The following is a 22,391-nucleotide window of genomic DNA, read 5'->3' on the forward strand; positions in this document are numbered from 1 at the left end:
CCCTTGAGGGAGGAGCAGCCCTACCAGGCCACAGAAGAGGACAATGCAGCCACTTTTGACGAGAAATGATAGACTAAGATCAGAAAGGAGAGGAGAACCTCCCCTGTCAGTATACTTGTGGAGTGGCATGCATGCAGAAAGGGGAGGGATGGTGGGATCAGGAGGGGAGGAAGGAGGGACTTATGGGGGGATACAAAACGAATAAAGTGTAATTAATAAAAAATTAAAAAAAGAATAGTTTAAGAAAAACATTCAAGGGCATTTCTAATCTACAGGCTTTAAGAAGGAAAAAAAATGAAATAGTTTACAAATGAAATGTTAAGATTATATGTGGTTCTGGAAATTTGTTGTTAACAAGATTTTATAGTCTATTCCTTAAAATATCCTTGATGAAGCATGTGGTGAGTCATAGTTAACCACTGAGGAAACTAAAGGACAAAAATAATTTTAAAACGTCAGACAAACCTAGGAAAAAGTACTTAGGGCCCTGCAAACCTGACCCTTTAAAAACATATATTCAAAAACTCAAGCTTTAGGCAAAAATTCTTGCAGCCAGAGAATGAGCATGCTTCTCCATGAATCGGTGCACATCTTTAGATAGATTCAGAGGTTAAAAAAAATATCTGGCTCATAAAACTAATACCTGATGATTTCATATTTCAAAATATAGATCTTTTGCTAAGAAAAATGTTTTTAAACTTGGAATTAGGCAAATTAATTGAAGATCTTCCTCACACTATATTGAATTATTTTCAAGCAAAGATTTATCAGATTCTTTCCAGTATATTTCATTTTACAAATTGAGATTTCACTATATACTGTCTAAACTTGTCTCTCAAGCTCCTGGGCTTAAGCAATATTCTGGGTTCAGTCTCTGGAACATCTGTGTTTACCAAACACAGGCTAGTATTTAAAATTTTTGTGCTCTGGTTTGTTAATTTGGAGAAGACTAACAATTTACAAATAACTTTTGTAAATTTATAGGTATAAATGATATCTGTGGATATGTAACTCAAAGATTGTGGATTTCTTTCTCTATATCCCTTTCAGTGTATCTCTACATGACAGCTTAGCTCAAATAATTTCTAGAATACCATTGCTATTGTCCTGGTTCCTTCACTAATAAGTTAAACTACTTATAGACAAGTGTTCATTATGTATTTTCATCTGAGACACACTCAATGTGTTAGAAGAGAGATATTTTTCAAATTATTATGAAGGATAACTGAATTGGTTCCCAATTTATTCATACCTTCTATTAAGTATCTTTGGGTACTGAAATACCAACAGGTATTGTTTTCGTTTTCCATGTGGAAAGAATGAGGGAAACAGAACAGGTGGATTTGGGCTCATAATATTCAGCAGCTCAATTGCCTCATGAGTTTCTAATGAATGTAACTCACATAGAAAGAAAAAAAAAGAAAGAGAGAAAGGAAGAGAAGGAGAAAGAGGGAAGACATAAAATATATGCTAACACCTGCAGGAAAAAAAATATATATTTAATGTCTTGTTCATTACACACTAAGGTCAATTTATATAGGAGCTCTTTCTTTTTATACTTCATGGTATGCCCAAGTCAGCTTGTTCTCTAAACTATGATGGCTTCTTAATCATGAAAGGGGTTACTCCAATCACAAAGGAAAAGGGTTACTTTTTCAGAGAATACAGACATGAAAGAATACTGTGCCGAAAATACCTGGGGGGAAAATAACAGTAAAAACAAAGCGCCAGTTTGACCCAGAGACCAAGACAGCCAATCTTGAGAAGCTCACATAGCCATCCCGTGTTTCCGCCCTGGTACACCCTACAAACAAACAGAAAACCAAAGTTAGGTGTTAGTTTCTTCAACCAGAACAATGTCTTTAATTCTTCTCTGGAGACAGGAAATTGAATAATAAAGCAAAAACGTTTCAAAACAATTTCAGAAAAAAAAAATCATACAATCTATCCATTTCTTTTTAGACAGACCTTGAAAGCAAATAATTCAAAACAAAATATATTTATTGCATGTTTATTATATTTATTGAATATTTATTGAATGAATAACAAAACATATTTAACAAAAGATCTATCTTTTGAAATATAAAATTGTCAAGTACTTTTTTATAAGCCAGATATTCTTTTAATATCTATGAACCTGTCTGAAGATGGCACCAATTCATGGAGAAACAAGCATTTATTGAAAGCTAATAATATGGTAAACACTGTTTTGTATAGATACCTTTGTGTACAAACTTTATAACAGTACTATATAATATGTTATAGCCAATATTCTATCATTACATTGTATAACTTATGCTCAGATAAATTTATATTCTTAACTACAAATATACACTTGAGTTTCTTTTTTTTAAGTTACAGTTTATTCATTTTGTATCCCCCCATAAGCCCCACCCTCCTTCCCTCCTGATCCCCCCTCCCCCCCTTTCTGCATGCATGCCCCTCCCCAAGTCCACTGATAGGGGAGGTCCTCCTCTCCTTCTTTCTGATCTTACTCTATCAGTTCTCATCAGAAGTGGCTGCATTGTCAGGGTTCTAGGTTATTTCCACAGATAGTCCTTGGTTGGAGTATGAGTCTCTGGGAAGCTCCTTGTGTTCAAATTGAGTTTTTTGATTCACTTTCTTAGTACATGTCTATCGAGGCGTCGGATTTATAGGTCAGTAATAAAGAGAGTGCTTATCTGGTATATGAAACATCATGGGTTCTAACAGTAACATCATCAAAAGAATATATACCAAGAAATAAAGTCTTTTATCAGTCTAGGAGGTTGATATCTTTATTTAGGAAATCTGTATTAATGCAAAGGTAGGTTAAGCTAATAACATCGGGATGACAAAAGCTTATTATCAAATCTGGACCAGAAGGGTACACAGTCTTTTAGTAAAATGGATTGCCTGAGCCTTGGTTTCTCTGAATTCAAATTCTTTTAAAAGAAAAGACACAACACTTACATTTTCTAATGAAGTACCTGCTCATAAATTTAAAGGGCACAACTTAATTCAAGCTCACATACCTATAATGTAAATTGCCTTTGACTCCACTACACTTGATTTACTTTGCAAATTAATAACTGCTACACTTCACTCTGAAAATGTCACCATGGTGGACAAAGAGTTAAAGGAGTGATCTTAAAGTTTATGAACTTGTTTGTGATGTTTAAGCCTGAAAAGAATCATAAAGATTTAGTACATTTAGTGCTAACATTTTTCAATTCAATTGCTCGGCCCTCTTTTTGTGAAAACAATGCCTTTCCTCATCAATTTTGCAGAGCTAACTAAAAGTTTCTTTACACAAACCATATTTTCTTTCATCTCTGCAGAGGCCCAAAATAAATAAAATGCCCAGGAAAAAAAATGGAAATAAATAAGCCAAGACTCAAATAAATGATAGGCGCCTAAGATAAATATAGTTTATACTCCTTAAAACCTATATGCATCAAAATTATGGTCAATAAACTCTTGCAAACAATGAACTGCAGAGTACAGATGTTCAACATGAAATCGTTTGCTGCAGTTTTTCCTTTGACAAACGTCCTTATTGTTCCCATCTTTGGAAGAATGCAAAGCAGCATTTAATCGAAATGTGTCCGTCGAGCACTATGAGTTTGCCTCATAGAACAGCCGCCAAACTGCCTAATGGAAAGTGCTTTAGCTCCAAATGGGTTTGCTTTTGCGTTAAATACCAGCTTGCCTTACAGATCTCCACAAAGATTCCCATATATATCTATGATATTTTCAGATTTCAAGCATATGTGCCCAAAAGCTGAAGCACTTGATGCCAAGCACACTGCATTACTCCAGGGTCCATCATATCTTTGGAATGGCTATTATAAAATATATAAATGTGGTTGACAGGCTCCCTGATCAAGCTGGTATAAACAAGGTACTGGTTGAGAGAACTTGGGACGAAGTGGTGATGCAGGCTGAAAGCAACGCTGAAATTGAGTTATACAGCCACCAAGGAATCACATTTGGGTGTGTGTATGCAGAGTCTATGGTTTATAAAATACCTTTGTACCCCAAATGTTTTCCACAAACAACTTGGTATACATGTTGGCCAGCTGCTAAATATATATAATGCTTGGAATTTATTTTCAAACATACATAGAATATTTTTCTGCAGTTGTGACCTATAACTGAGTTTCCGAGGTTCCAGAGATAGCCCTGAAATTAATTGCCTTTGTATATTAATCCACTTTTGTGGTGATGATATAGCTTTTGTTGAATAGGGCCTAAGAACAGAAAACAAAGACCATTAAATACAGAATAAAAGACTTAGACTACACAAGCAGAATAATTTTGCAGTTGTTACTTTGTTTTTCTCTGGGCCTTACTTGGAGCAAGTTAGTAAATCCATTCCAAATGGTTTAGTTTCCATTCTTTATAAAGGTAAGGAGAAATATCTCAACAATATGAAATAAAGGTGTGTGTGAGAGAGAGATGTTTTATAAAAACATAAAAATATATAATTTCTATCCTGCTTCATCATATGCACACACATGCATGAGCATGCACATGTGTACTTGTGCATGCACACACACTCACATAAATATGAGTATTTCCAACTACCTTTCTATTCGATTTTCTGAAACAGGCAATAGTCGTAATGTAGAGAGGGTGGGATTAGGAGGATACAATGGAGGGGACCACAGCCAGGATACAAATTCAATAAATTGTAATAAATAATAAAATTATGACACAAAAATCTTTCTCCTTTGCTTTAAATTTTAGGCTACTTCTTCTAAAGTCTCTCCTTGCCCCTTCCTCCCCACCCCTTTCTTAATTTGGCACAGTATTCATTCATTTACCATTTTGTGTTTCCACTCTGACATTCCCTATCTCAATAAGTAACACCAAACTCCAATCACTGTATTAAGGTCAGACCTCAAAGGCATCTTTCACTCTTTGTTTCTTTCACTTGCCATATGTCACTTGATTCTACTTCTAAAAGGCAGTGCGAGTCAACGCTCTACATCTCCACTTATTGTCCAGCTGATGTAGTGTCCATTCTTGTGTCTCACCAACCAGACTCAGGGACGTAATCTAATGCAGAAGTCAGTCCTGTAACACTACCTGCTTAAAGACCTCCCAATGGCTGTGCATCACACAGAAGAAGCACTCCAGCCTTCCTTCCTCTCTCCCTCCCTCCCTTCCTCCATTCCTAGAATCTAGTAATGTCTGGCTTCAACCCACCACCCTGATTTCACCTTCTCTCCTCTTTTCTCTTACTTAATAGGTTACTTTGTCTTTGTTCTGTCTGTATAACTTATTCTCCTTATAATAATGTCTTTAGCTCATGTTTTAGATTTTAAATATAAAATCGCAACGGTAAGAATATTCTAAAGTACCAGAATGTACATTAAGCCCCCAAGCAAAGACAAGTATTGACATCAGAGCTAATACTTATATATTCTGAGCTACTACTCTGTCACAGACCACTGGGACACATTCATAAGCAAATTTATATCTCATAGAGTCAATTATACTTCAAGAAAGTATTTGAAAAGTCAGATGGTCAGAATTTAAAATATAGTTTACTTTTTACATAAAATTCATGTTATACATGTTTATTTCTCTTTGGTTCATGGACAAATGTAAATTTGGGGGATTTCCTGCAGCATATATAATCCCAATTCTCTGTTTCCAGCACCACAAACTCTTCATATTAAATTACTGATATTTTCATTTTCATATATAAAAGCCCCAAGGAAATTAAATGGAGCTGGCATTGCTGCCAGGATTAAACAAGATAGTAAGGGATGGCATAAAAATAATAGAGGCAAAACCTAAATGCAAGAGTTTTCTCTGGGTCATATATCTGAACAATTAATGCATTTATTTTTCTTGACACTGAGATACATATTTCTGTTCCCTTAATAGAAGACACAGATACGAGGCAAATCAACTCCTGGGCAAATCTACAACCCTCTACCATAAAGTGTGTGTTCAAGTAGTATTGAGTGTTCAGGTAGTATTGAGTAGACTATAGGGAAACTAGAATTTTGAGACTTAGCCAAAAAGTAAGGCTGTAAATATGTTTTGCTAGTCAAGTCTTCCTTTTGGTCCCAGTGTGGATTGAGAACGCCCATGTTTGCTATGAATGCCTAATGGGGTCCCAATGGTTTGGGTAGGGTTGTAGGGTGCCACCTATGTATTCAAGTGTGGAAATACAATATCCCAGAAAGGTGTGGTGGCGCACACCTTTAATCCAGCACTTGGCAGGCAGAGGCAGGCGGGTCTCTGTGAGTTCGAGGCCAGCCTGGTCTACAAAGTGAGTCCAGGGCAGCCAAGGCTACACACAGAAACCCTGTCTCAAGAAACCAGAAAGAAAGAAATTTAACATCCGTTGAATATGTGCTTGTGAGGTGGAACTTTGGGAATTCTGTCAAGTTTTCCAAAAAGTGAGAGTATTAACATAGAAAATTATATGAATCACATATTCAGTAGAAGTAGACGGGAAAATGTGATTTAAATTTGTAAGGCCATCAAGTGAAGCCTGCATGATTGAATACTGATTATTAAAAGGGACCTACTTGCATGTGTGTGCAAACACACATACACACACATGCATTTGCACACCCAAACATGCACACTCTGTTTTTTTGTTTTGTTTTGTTTTGTTTTGTTTTGTTTTTACATATAACACCTTGTGATAGCTGAGGGATTCTGTCAGCAAAATGGTTACCTGGCCCTTGAAACTCTACACCTATGAAGCAAATAAACTCCTTTTCTTCATAAAACTGAGAACTTTGGGTGTTTTGTTATAGTAAAACAACTAAGACCACATGAATCTTTGTTGTGCAAAGCAGTAACTGGCCTGTACCTTTCAGCATTGATTCAGATGCCCCTTCCAGGGACGCTGAAATAATCCAAGGCTCTGAGGGGAGACCCAGCAACTCCACTCTTTGCTTCTAGAAATGAGAGGAAAGAGAAAAGACTGAAATTAAGGCATCATTATTTGAAGTTTTCCTAAAAAGAGACATATTTACACATCTATGCTATGAAGCACAGATGTGCTCCATGGAAGGAAAAAATGATAAATGAGTTCCTTTTCATGTTGACATCAAATAAAGTTAATGAAAGGAGAAAGTGGAAGTTATTTTAGGGAAGTTTGAGGCAGGATGGGGAAGAGGAGAAAGTGGACCTGAGTTACAAAAGAGAAGGCTATCACGGGTATATGGAGGGTAGTAAAAAGTGAGAAGTGCGGAAACAAAGCAGGCCAAGGACACAGCTCTCTCGAGCAGAACACTTCCCTCACATAGTCACTGCTCTGGGTTCAATCTTCCATACCCCCAAAAGGAAAAATATGAAGTAGAACCAAGGCCATGGAGTTTGAAGGCAAGATTTCAGCAAAGACCTAAGTGACCGACTTCAAGAAGCATACGAAAGAAAATCCTCAGAGGTCTGTGTTTGCCTTTGTTAGGAAATGCAAGAAGACACAGTGTGGTATTCAAGGATGACCACTGTAGTAGAATTTCTGTGGTGCCAATTTTATGCAACAGTCACTCTGTAAATTTAGATAGGGATGAATAAAGCATATTCTGTGCAGAGATAGTCAGAGCTGAGGAGCTACCTTCTCATCCAGGAAGACAAGCTGCGGTTGAACTGGCAATTCTGTCCCCACTTCCCCATCTGAAGGCTGCCTCAACATGGAAAGCACAGAGGGCCGAGTATATATCAGGTTCCCAGTTCTTAAACTACTTGCATTTCTAGAAAAAAAAAAGAAAAAGTCAATGGGATTAATACATCCAATACACTGATTTGTACTGTGATCCAGAGTCTATGGCACAAGTGCTTTCCCACCATGGCTGAGTCCAAAATATCAAGATGCCTCTGAACTAAACTCGGAAGAGATGGCCCCAATGCCAGCACACCACTATTTTGTATTCATACTTTCCAAATGTACTCGCATTACATAGGTCCCATAACTGCACACTAATTGTAGATTTTAGAATCATGTGGTGAATATAAATGTAGTAGAGCATATTTACTGACACTCTGTACTGTTAGCCTTTCCTGTATCAAATCATTATATCTTTAAAATGACACTCCAGGTTGGATGGTTTTACTGATGTTTGATGGGCAAGTTTCAAGTAGTAAGATGCAGCAAAGGTCTTGTAAACCATAACTATTTTTGCTACTGAGCCACGGGGCTTTCCTGCTTCTCACTTTGTTCAAACATGCTAATTGCTGGCACAGACCTAGCATAAAAATAACTATATAACTTCTGATACCTCGAAGCAACTTTGACTCAGTGTTTGGTATGCTCAAAGATGTAACTTAGGAGAACATTAAAAAATGTACCATTCATTTTAAGTTATGTATTACATGCCATAGGCATGCAACAGATATTTCACAAGTAAATGGAGTTACATAGATAACATATACTATACATTCTGCCCCAACATATAGTGTGATTTGATGAACTGCTTTCAAGGTACCTAGCCCTGGTCAACTAAAGTTTTCATTGTATTTTAAACATAGCCTCAATCAAATATTTGTGAGTTACATATTCTATTTTCTGTATTCTACTCTTGTGGGGGTAAGAAAGGATAAGGTATTGCTTATTTATCAGAGGTAGCTTATGACAGATACAGGTAGACATTAGTCCTGAAAGAGGAAATGATGGAAGAATGATTACAATATGTCCAACAATGTGAAGTTTATATAAAGAAAGCAATTTTCTCCTATCCAGTGAACCACAGAAAGATACAGACAGAGTGGGAGCTTTTGGTCCTGGGAACTCGGTTTATCCACCAAGCAAAGGCCCTGAAACCTGGCTGCTGGAACCTCTCTCTGAAAGTTCTGTGTCTAATCATCATTTATTAGTTTGCTTAGCCTAAGTAGCTAAGCTTCCTTTCTTTGTTAAAAAAAATATTAAAATAAAAAAAGAACATTGTACACTAGTGTTATCTTTAAGATCTATGACATTCTATTTATTTTTGTTGGGATGTACATTACTAGAAAAATTTAACAGTTACTAGGTTATAGTCTTCTCTGAACCTCATCCTCAAATGTTTTCTGATGAGAGAGGGGTACAGGCCCGCAGCCTGGGCTAAGGAAACTGAAAACTCCATTAACGATTCGGACATGAGTACATTGGTATCTGGAGACACTAGGTTGGGAAGCAACGGCCTGAACACTTACAGAAAGGCTTGTCCCTGACACACTTTAAAGTTTATTGTGAGCAAACATCTCGTATTAAGTGTAAACAGCATCTCACTGGAGGTCAGGGACTTGCGGCTGCAGCATATCCCAAGGTAATACCACTTTAAGCTCCACATAAACTCCTAAGCAGTTTCTATCCTAAAACCTGACCGTAGGTGGCACAGTTTTTTACGATATGTTATAATAGTGCAATAAATCTGTTAGCTTAAAATCGAATCTCCGTGGCCTTTTAGAGAAATCATCATTAAATGCAGGGTCCTGTTAATGATGCCATTGAAGTGGAATTGTTTAATCTGCTAAGGGGGTGAAAGGTCACCAAATGAATTTTTTATAATACATCAACTTGACACGCAATAGGGAAAACTGTAATAGATAAAAGCAAAGGAAAAGGGCACTGTCTTCTGCTGATAGGTCAATAGCAGCCAAGAGAGTCACTCATCCACTTTCCTTTCACGATGGGGCTCCTTTTGCATTTAATATGGACACCCAATTAATACCTCAGTACCGCAGACAACCTCATTTTAGGTGACTTATAGCAATTTCTCCCCCTTCCCTGAAATGAGAGTGATCACAATACATCATAGCATTGTGCGAATTAACGTTAATTGATTCAAGTTACCAAGCAATGATGAGCCACTTATATAATCTAGGCGTTATTGGGTGCTAGAAGGGATGGAGGGAAGATTAGATTCCAGTGTCCGTTGCTGTGACGACGGGAGTCACCTGACGCCTTGTTAGACAGTTGTAAGGTTCTATTGCTGGCCCCAGTGGGGTCGTCAGTAAACTGGAGTGATGTCCAAACATCATTACACGCTGCTCCAATATTAAAGCAAAGGGATTAGCAACTTATTGCAAGCAACCTGGATTTGTCATTGTGCTGTCGTTATCCAATTTCCAACTGCTAATGTGACTGTAGCCTGCAGGCAGAAGGACCTACAGCCAAACTTTAAAAAATGGGGGAGGAAAGTTCCCTTCATCCCCTCCAGTTTGAACCACTATTTAACAGTTTGCAGTACCCAGTCAAGTATATGAAACATATTTCTTCATGCAATGCTTAAGTACAAGCTGAAGGAAGAAGATCATGACGACACAGAAACTTTCCAGCTCAGCAACTACCATTATTCTTTCCAATGTGTGCTTCTAAATCTAGCAGATATAACATTCGCCTCCTAGAAGATGAGCCTATGGCAAACATAGCAAATGGAAATAAATAAATTTGTAGTGGTGAATACCCTTTTTCAACAAAACCTACTGTGATGAGTGAAGGTGGTGTGGGGAGTTTCTGGTACTTCTTCATCATTGCCTACCCCCACGTTCTTAACTAGGTTTCCACAAAACAAAACAAACAAACAACAAAAAGAAATCCCATGTTCTGATTAAATTTCCAAAAGATCCTGAGCACCTCTTGTTTTCACTAGACCAGGCAAGTGATACAGACTATGTGTACCATTGAGTTGACTTGGAAAACAGAATAGTAATTTCTGTACCCTGAAAGAAAAAAAAAAAACAAAAAACTAAAACTAAATTTTCTACTCAATTCCATTTGACAATCAATGTTAGACCTCCTATTATGTACAAAAATTCCTTGAGGCAATGTTAGATATGCAAAGATAAATAAAACACTATGACTGCCCCTGGGGAAGACTCGTCTATACTTCTGGAAGACAAGAATGACTTTTCTAGCTATTTTTCTGAGATGATACAAACCATTTTATTCACATTTAATGATCTTCATGATCCCTATTAAACCCAGGCAGGGCTCCCTTAGCAACTGCCCTCCCTAAGTGGGAAGAAATGTCTTATGGTCTGACAGTTTCCTGCTGTTGCTATGGTCCAGTCATATCAAGCCAGACACACTACAAGCTCCTACTGCTTCTTACCACAACACTTTGCCATCTCAGTGCCCATTATGTACTTTCTGAGCACTTAAACCATAAATCACCTCAGGAAGGTTACTACCCATCTCGACTTGGCCAATTTCAACTTTGTATCTACTGTCCACACAGCACACTTACTTCTGGGCTAATCCATTTATGGTTTGTTGGGCCTGATAAGGCCTGCTGCATCTACCTGAGCCTGGCTGGAGTTTGGAAACCTGTCTTTGGCTTCTGATTTGGGAGGTGTTGCTTCTGGGCAAAAGTGACTCAGCATATCTACCTTAAAATTAACCCTGCCTGGTAACTTATGTGGAGTTTTGTCACTGGCCCATGTCTCCTTGCACCACTTAGCCTCACCCTGCCTCACTTCCTTAACCCTCCCCCTGCTAACAGATCTCCCTGCTAGGCAGTGTTTTATTCCCTGGGGAATCCCAGTAGGTTTGGGCCATCAACGCTCAAAGCACTATCTGCTGGATATCTACCCAGAAATGGTTAAACTCTTGGAATGGCCTGAAATTATCCATTTCAAGTAGCAGTTCGCCACAAGAAAACATGACACATCTTTCAGCAATTTCAATGAAATGCAAACATTCAGTAAACAAACCTAAAATATGATAATTAGTAAGTTACTTAAGATACCATCTTATGATAAATCTAGCATGTATGAAAGTTACACAGAAGCATGGAAAACAGCTCTTAAGATTCTATACAAATATTCAAAGTTTTGTATTTATGTGGAGCTACTATAGAAGGAAAAGCCTGGCTAGAAGGAAACAGAAACTACTAAGGCTTTTCTAATAGGAGAGATGAATACAAAGTACCATTAGCTTGTGGAGATTGAGATCTTTGTGCTCAAAGATAATCACAAGGGAGGCCTGGTGTATTAAACACACAAGGTGTTCCTTCATGGGAACGAAGGAAGGCTGGGAGCCGGAGTTTTTACTACCCTGGTGACCTATGCTTTATCTGTGTGGCTTCACCAGCTCGTCTCTCTACAGGCCTTCTGCAGAAGGCCACTTAGGACTATCAGACTCAAGAAGCTAAGTAGCTATTTTAGTGGTTCACTTAAATTTTAGTGGACTTAGAATCACACAGGTGGTGGTGAAACAAACTTCTTAGCTTGCCTATGAGGATTTTTCCAGGGAGGGTTAATCCAGGAGGAAACGGCCAATCTAAGCATGGGTGTTACCTGACTGTAGGATGGGGACCTGGACAGAATAAAACGGGGACAGAAGACAGCATTCAGTGCACTAGCGCTTGTTTCTGCTTCTCCGTTTCCTGGCTTACCATCATGTTGCCTATTTCCACACTCCCCCTTGTCTCCCCCACTTGAGTATTGACTGTCCTTAGACCTCGAAACAAAGTAAACCTTTGCACTCTTGAATTATTTCTGATAGGTATTGTGTTCACAGAGATAAGAAAGTTTTTGATAACATGTCACTGTCTATGAAAAATTCCTTGTCATGAATAAAAGTCGACCTAGTCCTCTTAGGAATAAAAAAGTAAACTGAAACTGTGACTACCCAGTAAATAATATACAAATAGAAGTATACTCGTTTTATTATGAAAAATGACATTAATGGGCTGGTTCATGTTGAATTAGTTAATTAATTCCTTTTTCTATATTAAGATTTTATTTAATTTTTGAGAAGTTAATGCATAAATACACTACTTACATCATTTCCACTCCTCCTTTATCCCCTTCCACCTTTATTTCCTCCAAGATTACACACACGCACACATGCATGTACATAAAACATGTACATATTGAATACTATATCCATTTAGTGTTGTTGACATGTACATGTATTGTAAGTGTAACATAATGTATTTTCAATATGTAGCTAAAATATCATTTTAATTATTCATTTACTTAAACTCTATATTTTAGAGCAGTGATAAAATGAAATAATTTAATATGCATGTGGAGATATATATATATATATATATATATTAATGTTTTCATTGGTATAATATGTTGGACATAATAGCCATTCAAACAATGTTTGAGAATAAAAGTTGTTGAAACATGACTTTTCATGCAGTTTCTTATTTTTAGTATTCTCACTATATGTTCATATAAATTTTAATGTATTTTTAAAGTAGTCTGGACTAATTTTTGGAACTGGAATCTCATGTGTGTGAGAGAGATAACTGTTAGATACAGAGATGTCAGCAGCAGTAACAGTATACATAACAACCTGTTCAAAAGAAGAAGCACAAAAAAACATAAGATTCAGAACAACAGTGAAAGATGCACTGGTCTCAGAACATTTAGTATAAGAGCAATAGACCCTGAAGCCATTATTTGCAGACATAGGACTGTGAAATAAATGACAATATTACTGTTGACCATGACAAATAATAATAAAATATTAATAACTACAATAAGATTATATATTATATAATTACAATAAAATGTATAGTATATAATGATAATAAATATTAATAATAAAAATAATAAAGGTGTGACTATGAATGGAGGATGAGTTATGAATGTCCTGTTATCTCCCATTTAAGAAGGCTACATATTCAACTTTAGTCAACAATTTTTATTTATTTTATTTTCTTTCTAGTCCAGGACAACCTCAAATTCATTACATATGTAAGCATAACCATGAACTTCTGATCTTACCCTTCTCCATGCTAGTACTGTAAATATGTACATGGGGATCAAACTCAAGGATTAATGTAGAATAAGTAATTATCAATTGAACTATAGTGCCAGACCATTTATGCAGATTTTTTTAATTAATTACAGTTTATTCACTTTGTATCCAACCTGTACCTCCCTACCTCTTCCCTTCCCAACTCCACCCTCCCTCCCTCTTCTCTACCCATGCCCCTCCCCTAGTCCACTGATAGGGGAGGTCTTCCTCCCCTTCGTTTTGATTCTAGTCTATCAGGTCTCATCAGGAGTGGCTGCACTGTCTTCCTCTGTGGCCTGGTAAGTCTGCTCCCCACTGAGGGAGAGGTGATCAAAGAGCAGGCCAATCAGTTCATGTCAGAGACAGTCCCTGTTCCCATTACTAGGCAACCCACTTGGATACTGAACTGCCCTGGGCTACATCTGTGCAGGGGTTCTAGATTATCTCCATGCATGGTCCTTGGTTGGAGTATCAGTCTCAGAAAAGACCCCAGTGCCCATACTTTTTGGTTCTGTTACTCTCCTTGTGGAGCTCCTGTCCTCTCCAGGTCTCCTGTCCTATCTCCCATTTCTTTCATAAGATTCTCTGCACTCTGCCAGAAATTTGGCTATCAGCATCTGCTTTGATACCCTGCAGGCTAGAGTCTTTCAGAGGCCCTATGTGGTAGGCTCCTGTCCTGTTCCCTGTTTTCTCCCTCTTCTTATGTCCATCCTCTTTGCCTTTCTGAATTAGGATTAAGCATCTTACCCAGAATCCTCCTTTATGAAGATTTTTTTAATGTGCTAGTAAGTAAACAACAACAAAAAATTAGTTGTAAAGAAAGCTTGCAAAGGGGGAAAATATCCCATACTTCTAAAAAGTAATACGTAGGATATATTATTAAAATTAGAACAGTTTGCTCTTCACACAACTCAACAAATTAGTACATTGGTATTATACTTAAATTTTCTTTAGTGACCCTAGCTTATGTCAAGTTGACATATATACATGAACTTAGTAAGCTCCTGATGTAGGAGCCAGAGATATGGCTCAGCATTTAAGAGTGTGTACCACTCTTACTGAGGCAAATTTAGTTCCCACACTCTTGTAGAGCCATTTACAACTTCCTATACCTCCAGCTGTAGGAGATCTGATGCACTTTTATAGACTCTGCAAGAATCTTCACTCACATGTACATACATACATACATACATACATACATACATACATACATACATACATGCAAAAAAACCCATACACACATTTAAACATAAAATAAAATATTTTCAAAAGCTAGTAATATGTTAGGTATACACACACGTGCACAGATGCACACAGGTAAACACATGCACACACTCCTACCCTCGCCATGCTTCTTTTCACCAAAATAATTCACAGAGCTCAAGGCTCATAGCTTCATAAGTTAAGAGCTTTATGTGACACAGCTATGTGACATGTTTATTTCTGTAGCTATGGAACACTATCACACAGGTGCTAAGTTAGGTTTATATGTATTTTGTTCAGGGAGGTCAGGAGTCTAAGAAGATTTCACTGGGTTGTTTCAGTGTTCATGGAGGTGCATTCTGAATGAATTTAGTTCTAAACTCATTCATGTTGAGGGGCTTTTTCTGCATACGATGTCATGCAATGTCCAATCATATTATCTATCTACAATTCCTTTCTTTCTTTCTGTATTTTTTTCCTGTGTGTATGTGTGCATGTGTGTTTCTACTTGTATGAATATAGACAGAGTTACAGATTAGTATGTACCTTTGCAAATGGAGGGCAGAGATTGAATTTAATGTCTTCCTTGATGGCTCATTATTTCATATATTGAGACAATTGACCTCATTTGGCTGTTAGCTAGTCTAGCTAACCAGCCTGCTCTCAGAATCCCATGTTTCTGTCTCTTGAGTACTGAGATTATAGGCAGGCACAATGCCCAGCCTAGCATTTCCATGAGTGCTATGGTTCTGAACTTGCGTCTTCATGCTTACAGGACAAGGACTTTATTCAGTGAGCCATCTCCATACTTTCTTTAAACTTATTTTGCTTTAACGAGGACATATTGAGTCCTTCTCACACCTTGCATTGCTCTTACCTCCTCTTCTGGTTTCCTTATCCTGGAAAGAAAGAGTCTGTTTTTCTAAGACTAAAGCATTTGACTAAGCCAACTATGATAACTCAGGCTATCCTTCCATCTCAATGTCAAATGTGCCACAGAACTTAGCAAAACTATAAAATTATTTATTCATCACTCATAGGGTCAGGAGCTTATAGGTATGCATCTCAGGAGGACATCATAAAAATTCTGTCAACTACCAACTACAGACAGCTTTGATTTTAACAGCTAAGCTTCTGTAAAGAGATAACCAAGAATATTACTGTGTGTGTGTATGCGTGCATACCAGAATATATACCAATATATAAAATGGTGTAATATTTTAGTATGAAAATGAGTGAGGCAAGAGACAGGAAAGAAATGAGAGATAAGAGACATTCAAGGGTGAAGGTCAGGCTCCTAGTGAAAGGATTTCTGACTGGTCCCTCAAGGTTCCTGAATATAGTATATGAATATGCAATCCTGGTAGGGAATGTCTAGCTTAAAGAGGGAATGTAGAATTTGTGTTTATCTCTTCCCACTAAAAACTCTACTGGAAACTGGGTAAAATGGCAAATTAAAAAATAAAATGATAGGCATATAGAAAAATGATTGCATGTGCCAATGAAAGTTTGAAAAGAAAGCTGAAAAAACAGGTTTGTACAACTGACTTAAGTGGCCAGAGAAAGCTTAAATCCAGATTTCCTGGTGGGAAGATAAAGAATAAAAGGGCAAAAAGTGGGTAGCAACTTTTTTTCTCCCCACATTTCAAATTGTCAGCTACTTAAAAATAAATGGTGATTTTTTCTGGAAATACAAGTTTGCAAGATGGCCTCACTCTGCAATCCCTATATAATAGAAGCCACTATGTGGAAGACTTCATTGGCACCCCCACCAACAAACGACCTCATCCTTAGACTCATCTCTGTTGTCTCATGTCAATTCTTTACTGTGGGAAGGAGAGCATGCTGTTTCTCACTCTGCAGAATTTTTTGTCAGGTATGTTTTACAGGCATTTTTTTTTAAATCTTCAGATGATTTTGTTTTGTTTTGCTTTGCTTTGTTTATTTTTGCTCTGTTTTCTGTTTTGCTTTACATCTGGAAAATATCCCTACAGATACCAGTGAAACAGAGTGATGGAGGATATAGCAACTTCCAACAGAAAAATCAATGCCATTTATTCATGCTTCATGGTATATTATTATTATTATTAGATGAGAGATATCTGAGTCAGAAGTGAAGAGGTCATGTAATGGTGGTGGGAGATGGAGGTGATCTCTTGTCCTCATGATTGTATGACTTGACCCACAAATATGTTGCATTCCCTACTTGTTCCCAATGCACACTGCTGGATTTCGCAAATGGACATTGGATACCTCCACACATTGTCTTCTCTAACTTCCTGAATGCTGAACAAATAAAGCAACAGCCTAAAGCTTTGCTCTCTCGTTGTACTTACAAATTTGTAAAAACTCAGTGAAGTGAAATTACACTAAGGAAAATAATGAAGCAAAACAAAAATGCATCAGCACCATTGACACCCATATTACCAGACAAAGTATAACAGTAACACCAAGGAGCATGAAAGCCCACTCAGCAGTTAAGAGCTTGTTTTTCTTACAGAGGGCCAGCTTTGGTTTCCAGTACCTACCTGGTGACTCCCAACCCTATGAAACTCTAGTTCCAGAGGATCTGATCCACTCCATTCTTCTGACTTTACACAAACACCAGATATGCTCTGATGCACATACATACATGCAGGAAAACACTCATATACATAAAATAAAGGAATCTAGAAGTATCACTAAATGATAAATTATTTTTTTGCTTAGCAAAAGTACTCAGTTCTGTATTAGAAGCAACCAAGGAAAATTATGTTTTTTTTTTTCTTAGCCTATCAACAAAAGAAATACATGTGTTCTCATGGTTAAAATGGAAAATGTAATACAGAAATATTAACTTAGCTTCCTTATAGATAGTTACTCTATATAAAAAGTTAATTATTCTCTACCAAGGATGAGACTTCTTATTGTTTATCCAATATATGTGGTCAGCCCATGAAACCATACACATACCAACAACAAAAATAGATTCAGCATGTTGTATTTATATATTTATGCACACACAAATATTTGTGTGTGTATGTGTAAAACAATAAAAAATCAAAAAAAAAAAGAAACTATTAATTTGAGAAGGCAGAATAGGAGGGGTTGGAGGAAAGTACCTGGAAGGAACTGCAAGAACAGAGGAAAGTGATATAATTTTAATTTACTTAAAATGTGTTTTATCTGAAGTGTTCATAAATGAATTCTGTGAATTTGCCTCCAGTTAGGTGTGTAATTTTGGCTTTCTAAAACTTTCAATTCTAGTGACTTCTTGTAGTTGATTGAACAGAATAAGCATATTTGAATAGATGTCAATGTGGGCTTAACAACCCCCCCCTTCATCTAGATGTTTTGATAATCAGTGCTTACCCATATCCTGTGACTCCCTCTGACTGAGTCACCAGTAGGGCCCCGACATTCATACCGAGAATATTTTCCAGGACTCCAGTCTGTTGAGCAGTGATAACTTGGCAAGCCAAATTCTGTAATCTGTTACTTGGTAAGGACTGAATGAATTCAGTGCTCCTTACATTTGGCAGATCACCGATTTCAATGACAATCACCTTTGAGAAAGTTTCCTCAGTGGTTGGTGGTGTGATTCTATATGGTGTCATCTCTGCCATGAGAAGTCTGCGTTGACCATATTTGCTAGAAGGGTCACCACAAGTTACAGTTGGGCAGTGGCGCTTTCGTTTTCCTTCATTGTTTGCAATAACCTCTAAGGTATCCTTGCTACCAGGCATCTCAAGAGTGAATCTGATTTGGTTGGAGTCAATCCGTAAGAAGTGTGTTAGGCGTTCAAGCATAACTCTTTTCCAACTTTTTTCCAGGACCGAAAATGTCACTGTGAAAGCCAAATGAACAGAAACACTTGAGTGTATTTCAACAGGCTCCTCTCCTTGCAGGACCACATATAAGAGGTTATTCATGATGTCGAAGTAGTTGGCACCAGCAGACGCATCCAACAAAGAAGAGGGTGAGTCTACTGGAGTGGGTGGGATGAAGCTTTTCTCTAAGAAAACTCGAGGGGTCTGAATCTCATTGTAGAACACAGCCAAGATGAGCTTGGAGCCTCTTCTGTCCCCCAGTAGAAAAAAGTGCGGTGATGGAGGAGTTTGCTCTGGAAAGCACACTTTGGTTATTTGCCTAGCAGGTAAGATGGAATAAAAAGTAGACACAGAGGTAGCGGGAGAGCATAGACTACTGTCCTTCACTATGCTAAATGTGTCGACAAAGCCATTAGTAATAGACACGAGTGGGTATGTCTTTGGTTTTGTCCAAGGTATATCAATATTATCGAGAATTAGAACCATGTGTTCAGTCTGCTTACAGAAGAAACCCTGGATCATTGCGCGGAATGTGCATTTCTGTTCTTCTCTGAATATACCTGTGAAACAAATGGAAACAAATGAGTAACACGTGAGCTACAACTAATGAAGACTTTTAACCCACAGTTATACTGTGAAATATTTATTGACCATTTGAGTTTATTAGGTAAGGGAAAACACAAATTTTGAGCAAAATATGAAATGATATATACATTAAATGATGCCCATTTGACATGTACTGATGATATGTGCACTGATATATGCTTTTTAAAATTAACAACAAAAATAATAGTGTAATAAGAGTTTTAACTGGAATATTTTTAATTTTTTTTGAGACAGGGCAGGGTTTCTCTGCAGAACACCTCTAGCTGTCCTGGAACTCCTTTTGTAGAGCAGATTGGCCTTGAATTTACAGAATCAGCTTGCCTCTGCTGGGATGAAAGGCATGTGCCACCATGCTACAAAGATGTGGCAGATGGGAAGCTTCAGCTTAATATGGGTCCCCTAGTAAGGGAAGTGGGGACTGCATTGAACATGGGCTCACTTGCCAGCTTTTCGATCACTTCCCCCTGGGGGACTGCCTTGACAGGCCACCGAAGAAGAGGACATGCTCAGTCCTGATGCAACTTGTTGAGCTGGAGTGGATGAGAAAGAAAGGTCTCTTTTTCTGAGGAAAAGGGGAGGCGGGAGGAGCAAGGATTGAGGATAGGACTGAAAGGGGAGGAGGGATGGGGCTACAACAGAGATGTAAAGTGAGTAAAGCAATACATAAAAATAAAGTCCAATAAAAAGTATAATAAAAGTTGAATATATAAAATAATTGAGACAAGAACAATCATGAAAGGCCCTTAAGGAAAAAGTAAACTACATTGTTCTCATTGTTCTACTCTTATACACTTATATGATACAGAATAACCAAAATGGCTTGGTGTTTCACCCTATTAACAACCAGTTCTCTATCAGATATATTTGAGTCCTTGACACTACCTGGTGGTAACATCAGAACCCACATTAAGGGATTGACATCACATGACTCCCTCAATTCATATGTCAAACATAAGCACCCTAGTTGTGAGCCAACCATGAGTCCCTGAAACCCTCTTCTTTGGTTAAATTTGCTAAAAATGCTCACAGAACTCAGAGTGAGACTTTATTTATCTACTTATTTATTATAGAGATCATTGTAAAAGATAAACATGAATAACCAGATGCAGAAAAGTTATAGCACAATGTTGGAAAGGCACAAAAATTCTACCCCCACTCCAGGTGGGACTCCTACCATATCACTCTACTTATCCATTCACTAAAAGGTTCTCCATGTTGTACTTCTTCAGAATGACAGCAAGTTTTAGGAAATCATCGGTCATTGGTTAATTGAGCCATCCAATCCTCCCCTCTCCCTGGCTCTAACAGAAAACAAATGGTCAGTAGAAATATGAGTAGATAGACCACTTATTCACTGCTAATGGGGTTGCAAAATTGTGAAGCCACTATGGAAAGCATTATGACTGCTTCTTTTCTTAAAATAAATCTTAAAAGAGAACTATCATTATGGCCTAGCTGTAGCATTCTAAATACACTGAGAACTTTAAGTCTCAGTGTGTTTAGCTACAATAGCTAAGTAAAGGAACCAGGCTAGATGTCTATCAACTCATGAATGGATAAGAAAACGTGTGTGCATCCACAGAGGAGTTTCATTCAGCTGTATAGAAAAAATTGAAATAATGGTATTTTTGAAAAAAAAAATTGATGGAGCTGGCAGAAATTACTACTGTAAATTATTCCCAACAAGGAGAGACAAATACCACATGTTTTCTGTCATATGAGCATCCTAGCTTTTCATTAAATATGTCTTTGTGTAAGGTGTGGGGAGTAACAAAACTATTAAGGGGAGCTTGGGAAAGGAAAGCTATATCTTAAAGGAGAGAGCCATTGGGGTAAAAAAAAAGGCATAGATTATTGCATGTGACATAAAAGGAGGAGGAAAACTATGAGAGATCAGGATGAGTGTGGGTGGGGTGAATGAGAGTAAACTTATCAAGAAAAACACATGGATTCCACATTGAACTCTTTTGCTTTGTATACTAATCTGAAAAAATAAAATAAAAGAAGGAAAGAGAGGAAGAAAGGGAGAAAGGAGTGGGGATGGAAAGGGAAAAGGAAGAAAGGGAAAAAAAGGTAGGAGAGGAGAGAGAAAGGGAGAAAGGAGGGGGAAAGGCAAGACCCTTCATTAGCATACATATCTAGGAACTCCTAGAGGATTCAGTGGCAGTTATTCATATCACTTAGGACATTACAAAGGTCTTTGGAGTGCTGTGAAGTTGCTTGTATGAGATGTCCCCAACTTCTTTCTGGAGGTACTTAGTGCTATGAACTTTCCTGATAGTACTGCTTTCATTGTGTCCCATAAGATTGGGTAAATTGTGCCTTCATTTTCATTGAATTTTAGGAAGTCTCTAATTTCTTTTTTTCATTTCTTCCATGACCAAGCTGTCATTGAGTAGAAAGTTGTTTAGTTTCCATGTGTATGTAGGTTTTTTGTTATTTCTGTTGTTGTTGAGGTCTAGTTTTAAGCCATGGTGGTCTGATAGGATACAAGGGATTATTTTCATCTTCTTGTATCTGTTGAGGCTTGCTTTGTGACTGACTATATGGTCAATTTTTGAAAGGGTTCTATGAGGTGCTGAAAAGAAGGTATACACTTTTGAGTTTGGGTGAAAAGTTCTGTAGTCATCTATTACATCCATTTGATGTAGGACCCTGTAAGAGTCATTATTTCCCAAGCTGGCTTCTAGATGATCTGTCCCTTGGTGAGAGTAGAGTGTTGAAGTCTCCTACTTTTAAGGTGTTGGGATCGATGTGTGATTTAAGCTTTAATAATGTTTCATTTCAAATGTAGGTGCTCTTGTATTTGGGGGATAGATGCTCAGATTAAAAACAAATTTGCAAGCAAATGGTCGGATCTAGAAAACATCATCCTGGGTGAGGTATCCCAGAAGCAGAAAAACAAACATGGTACATACTCACTTATAAGTGGATACTAGACAAATATTATAGGATAAACATACTAAATTCTGAACACCTAAAGAAACTAAGCAAGAAGGAAGACCCAGGGTAAGATGATCAATCCTCACTCAAAAAGACAAATGGGAAGGACATTGGAAGAGGGAGAAAACAGGAAACAG

The 22,391-nt window shown here is 37.5% G+C and overlaps 1 protein-coding gene across 1 annotated transcript in view; it reads right to left on the reverse strand.

Annotated features, from left to right (window-relative positions):
* Pkhd1 (PKHD1 ciliary IPT domain containing fibrocystin/polyductin) overlaps window positions 1-22,391 on the reverse strand; it is a gene marked incomplete at its 5' end in the record, with an annotated part of 436,563 nt that overhangs the window by 18,488 nt on the left and 395,684 nt on the right. Inside the window, 4 exons of the mRNA XM_055605696.1 lie at window positions 1,697-1,804; window positions 6,824-6,911; window positions 7,574-7,709; window positions 18,248-19,265. Of these exons, the coding sequence (XP_055461671.1) occupies window positions 1,697-1,804; window positions 6,824-6,911; window positions 7,574-7,709; window positions 18,248-19,265 (1,350 nt within the window). The remainder of the gene's footprint in view (window positions 1-1,696; window positions 1,805-6,823; window positions 6,912-7,573; window positions 7,710-18,247; window positions 19,266-22,391) is intronic.

Source organism: Psammomys obesus, unplaced genomic scaffold (genome assembly GCF_907164565.1).
Source record: "Psammomys obesus unplaced genomic scaffold, mPsaObe1.curated_primary_1811, whole genome shotgun sequence".
Classification (NCBI taxonomy): Eukaryota; Metazoa; Chordata; class Mammalia; order Rodentia; family Muridae; genus Psammomys; species Psammomys obesus.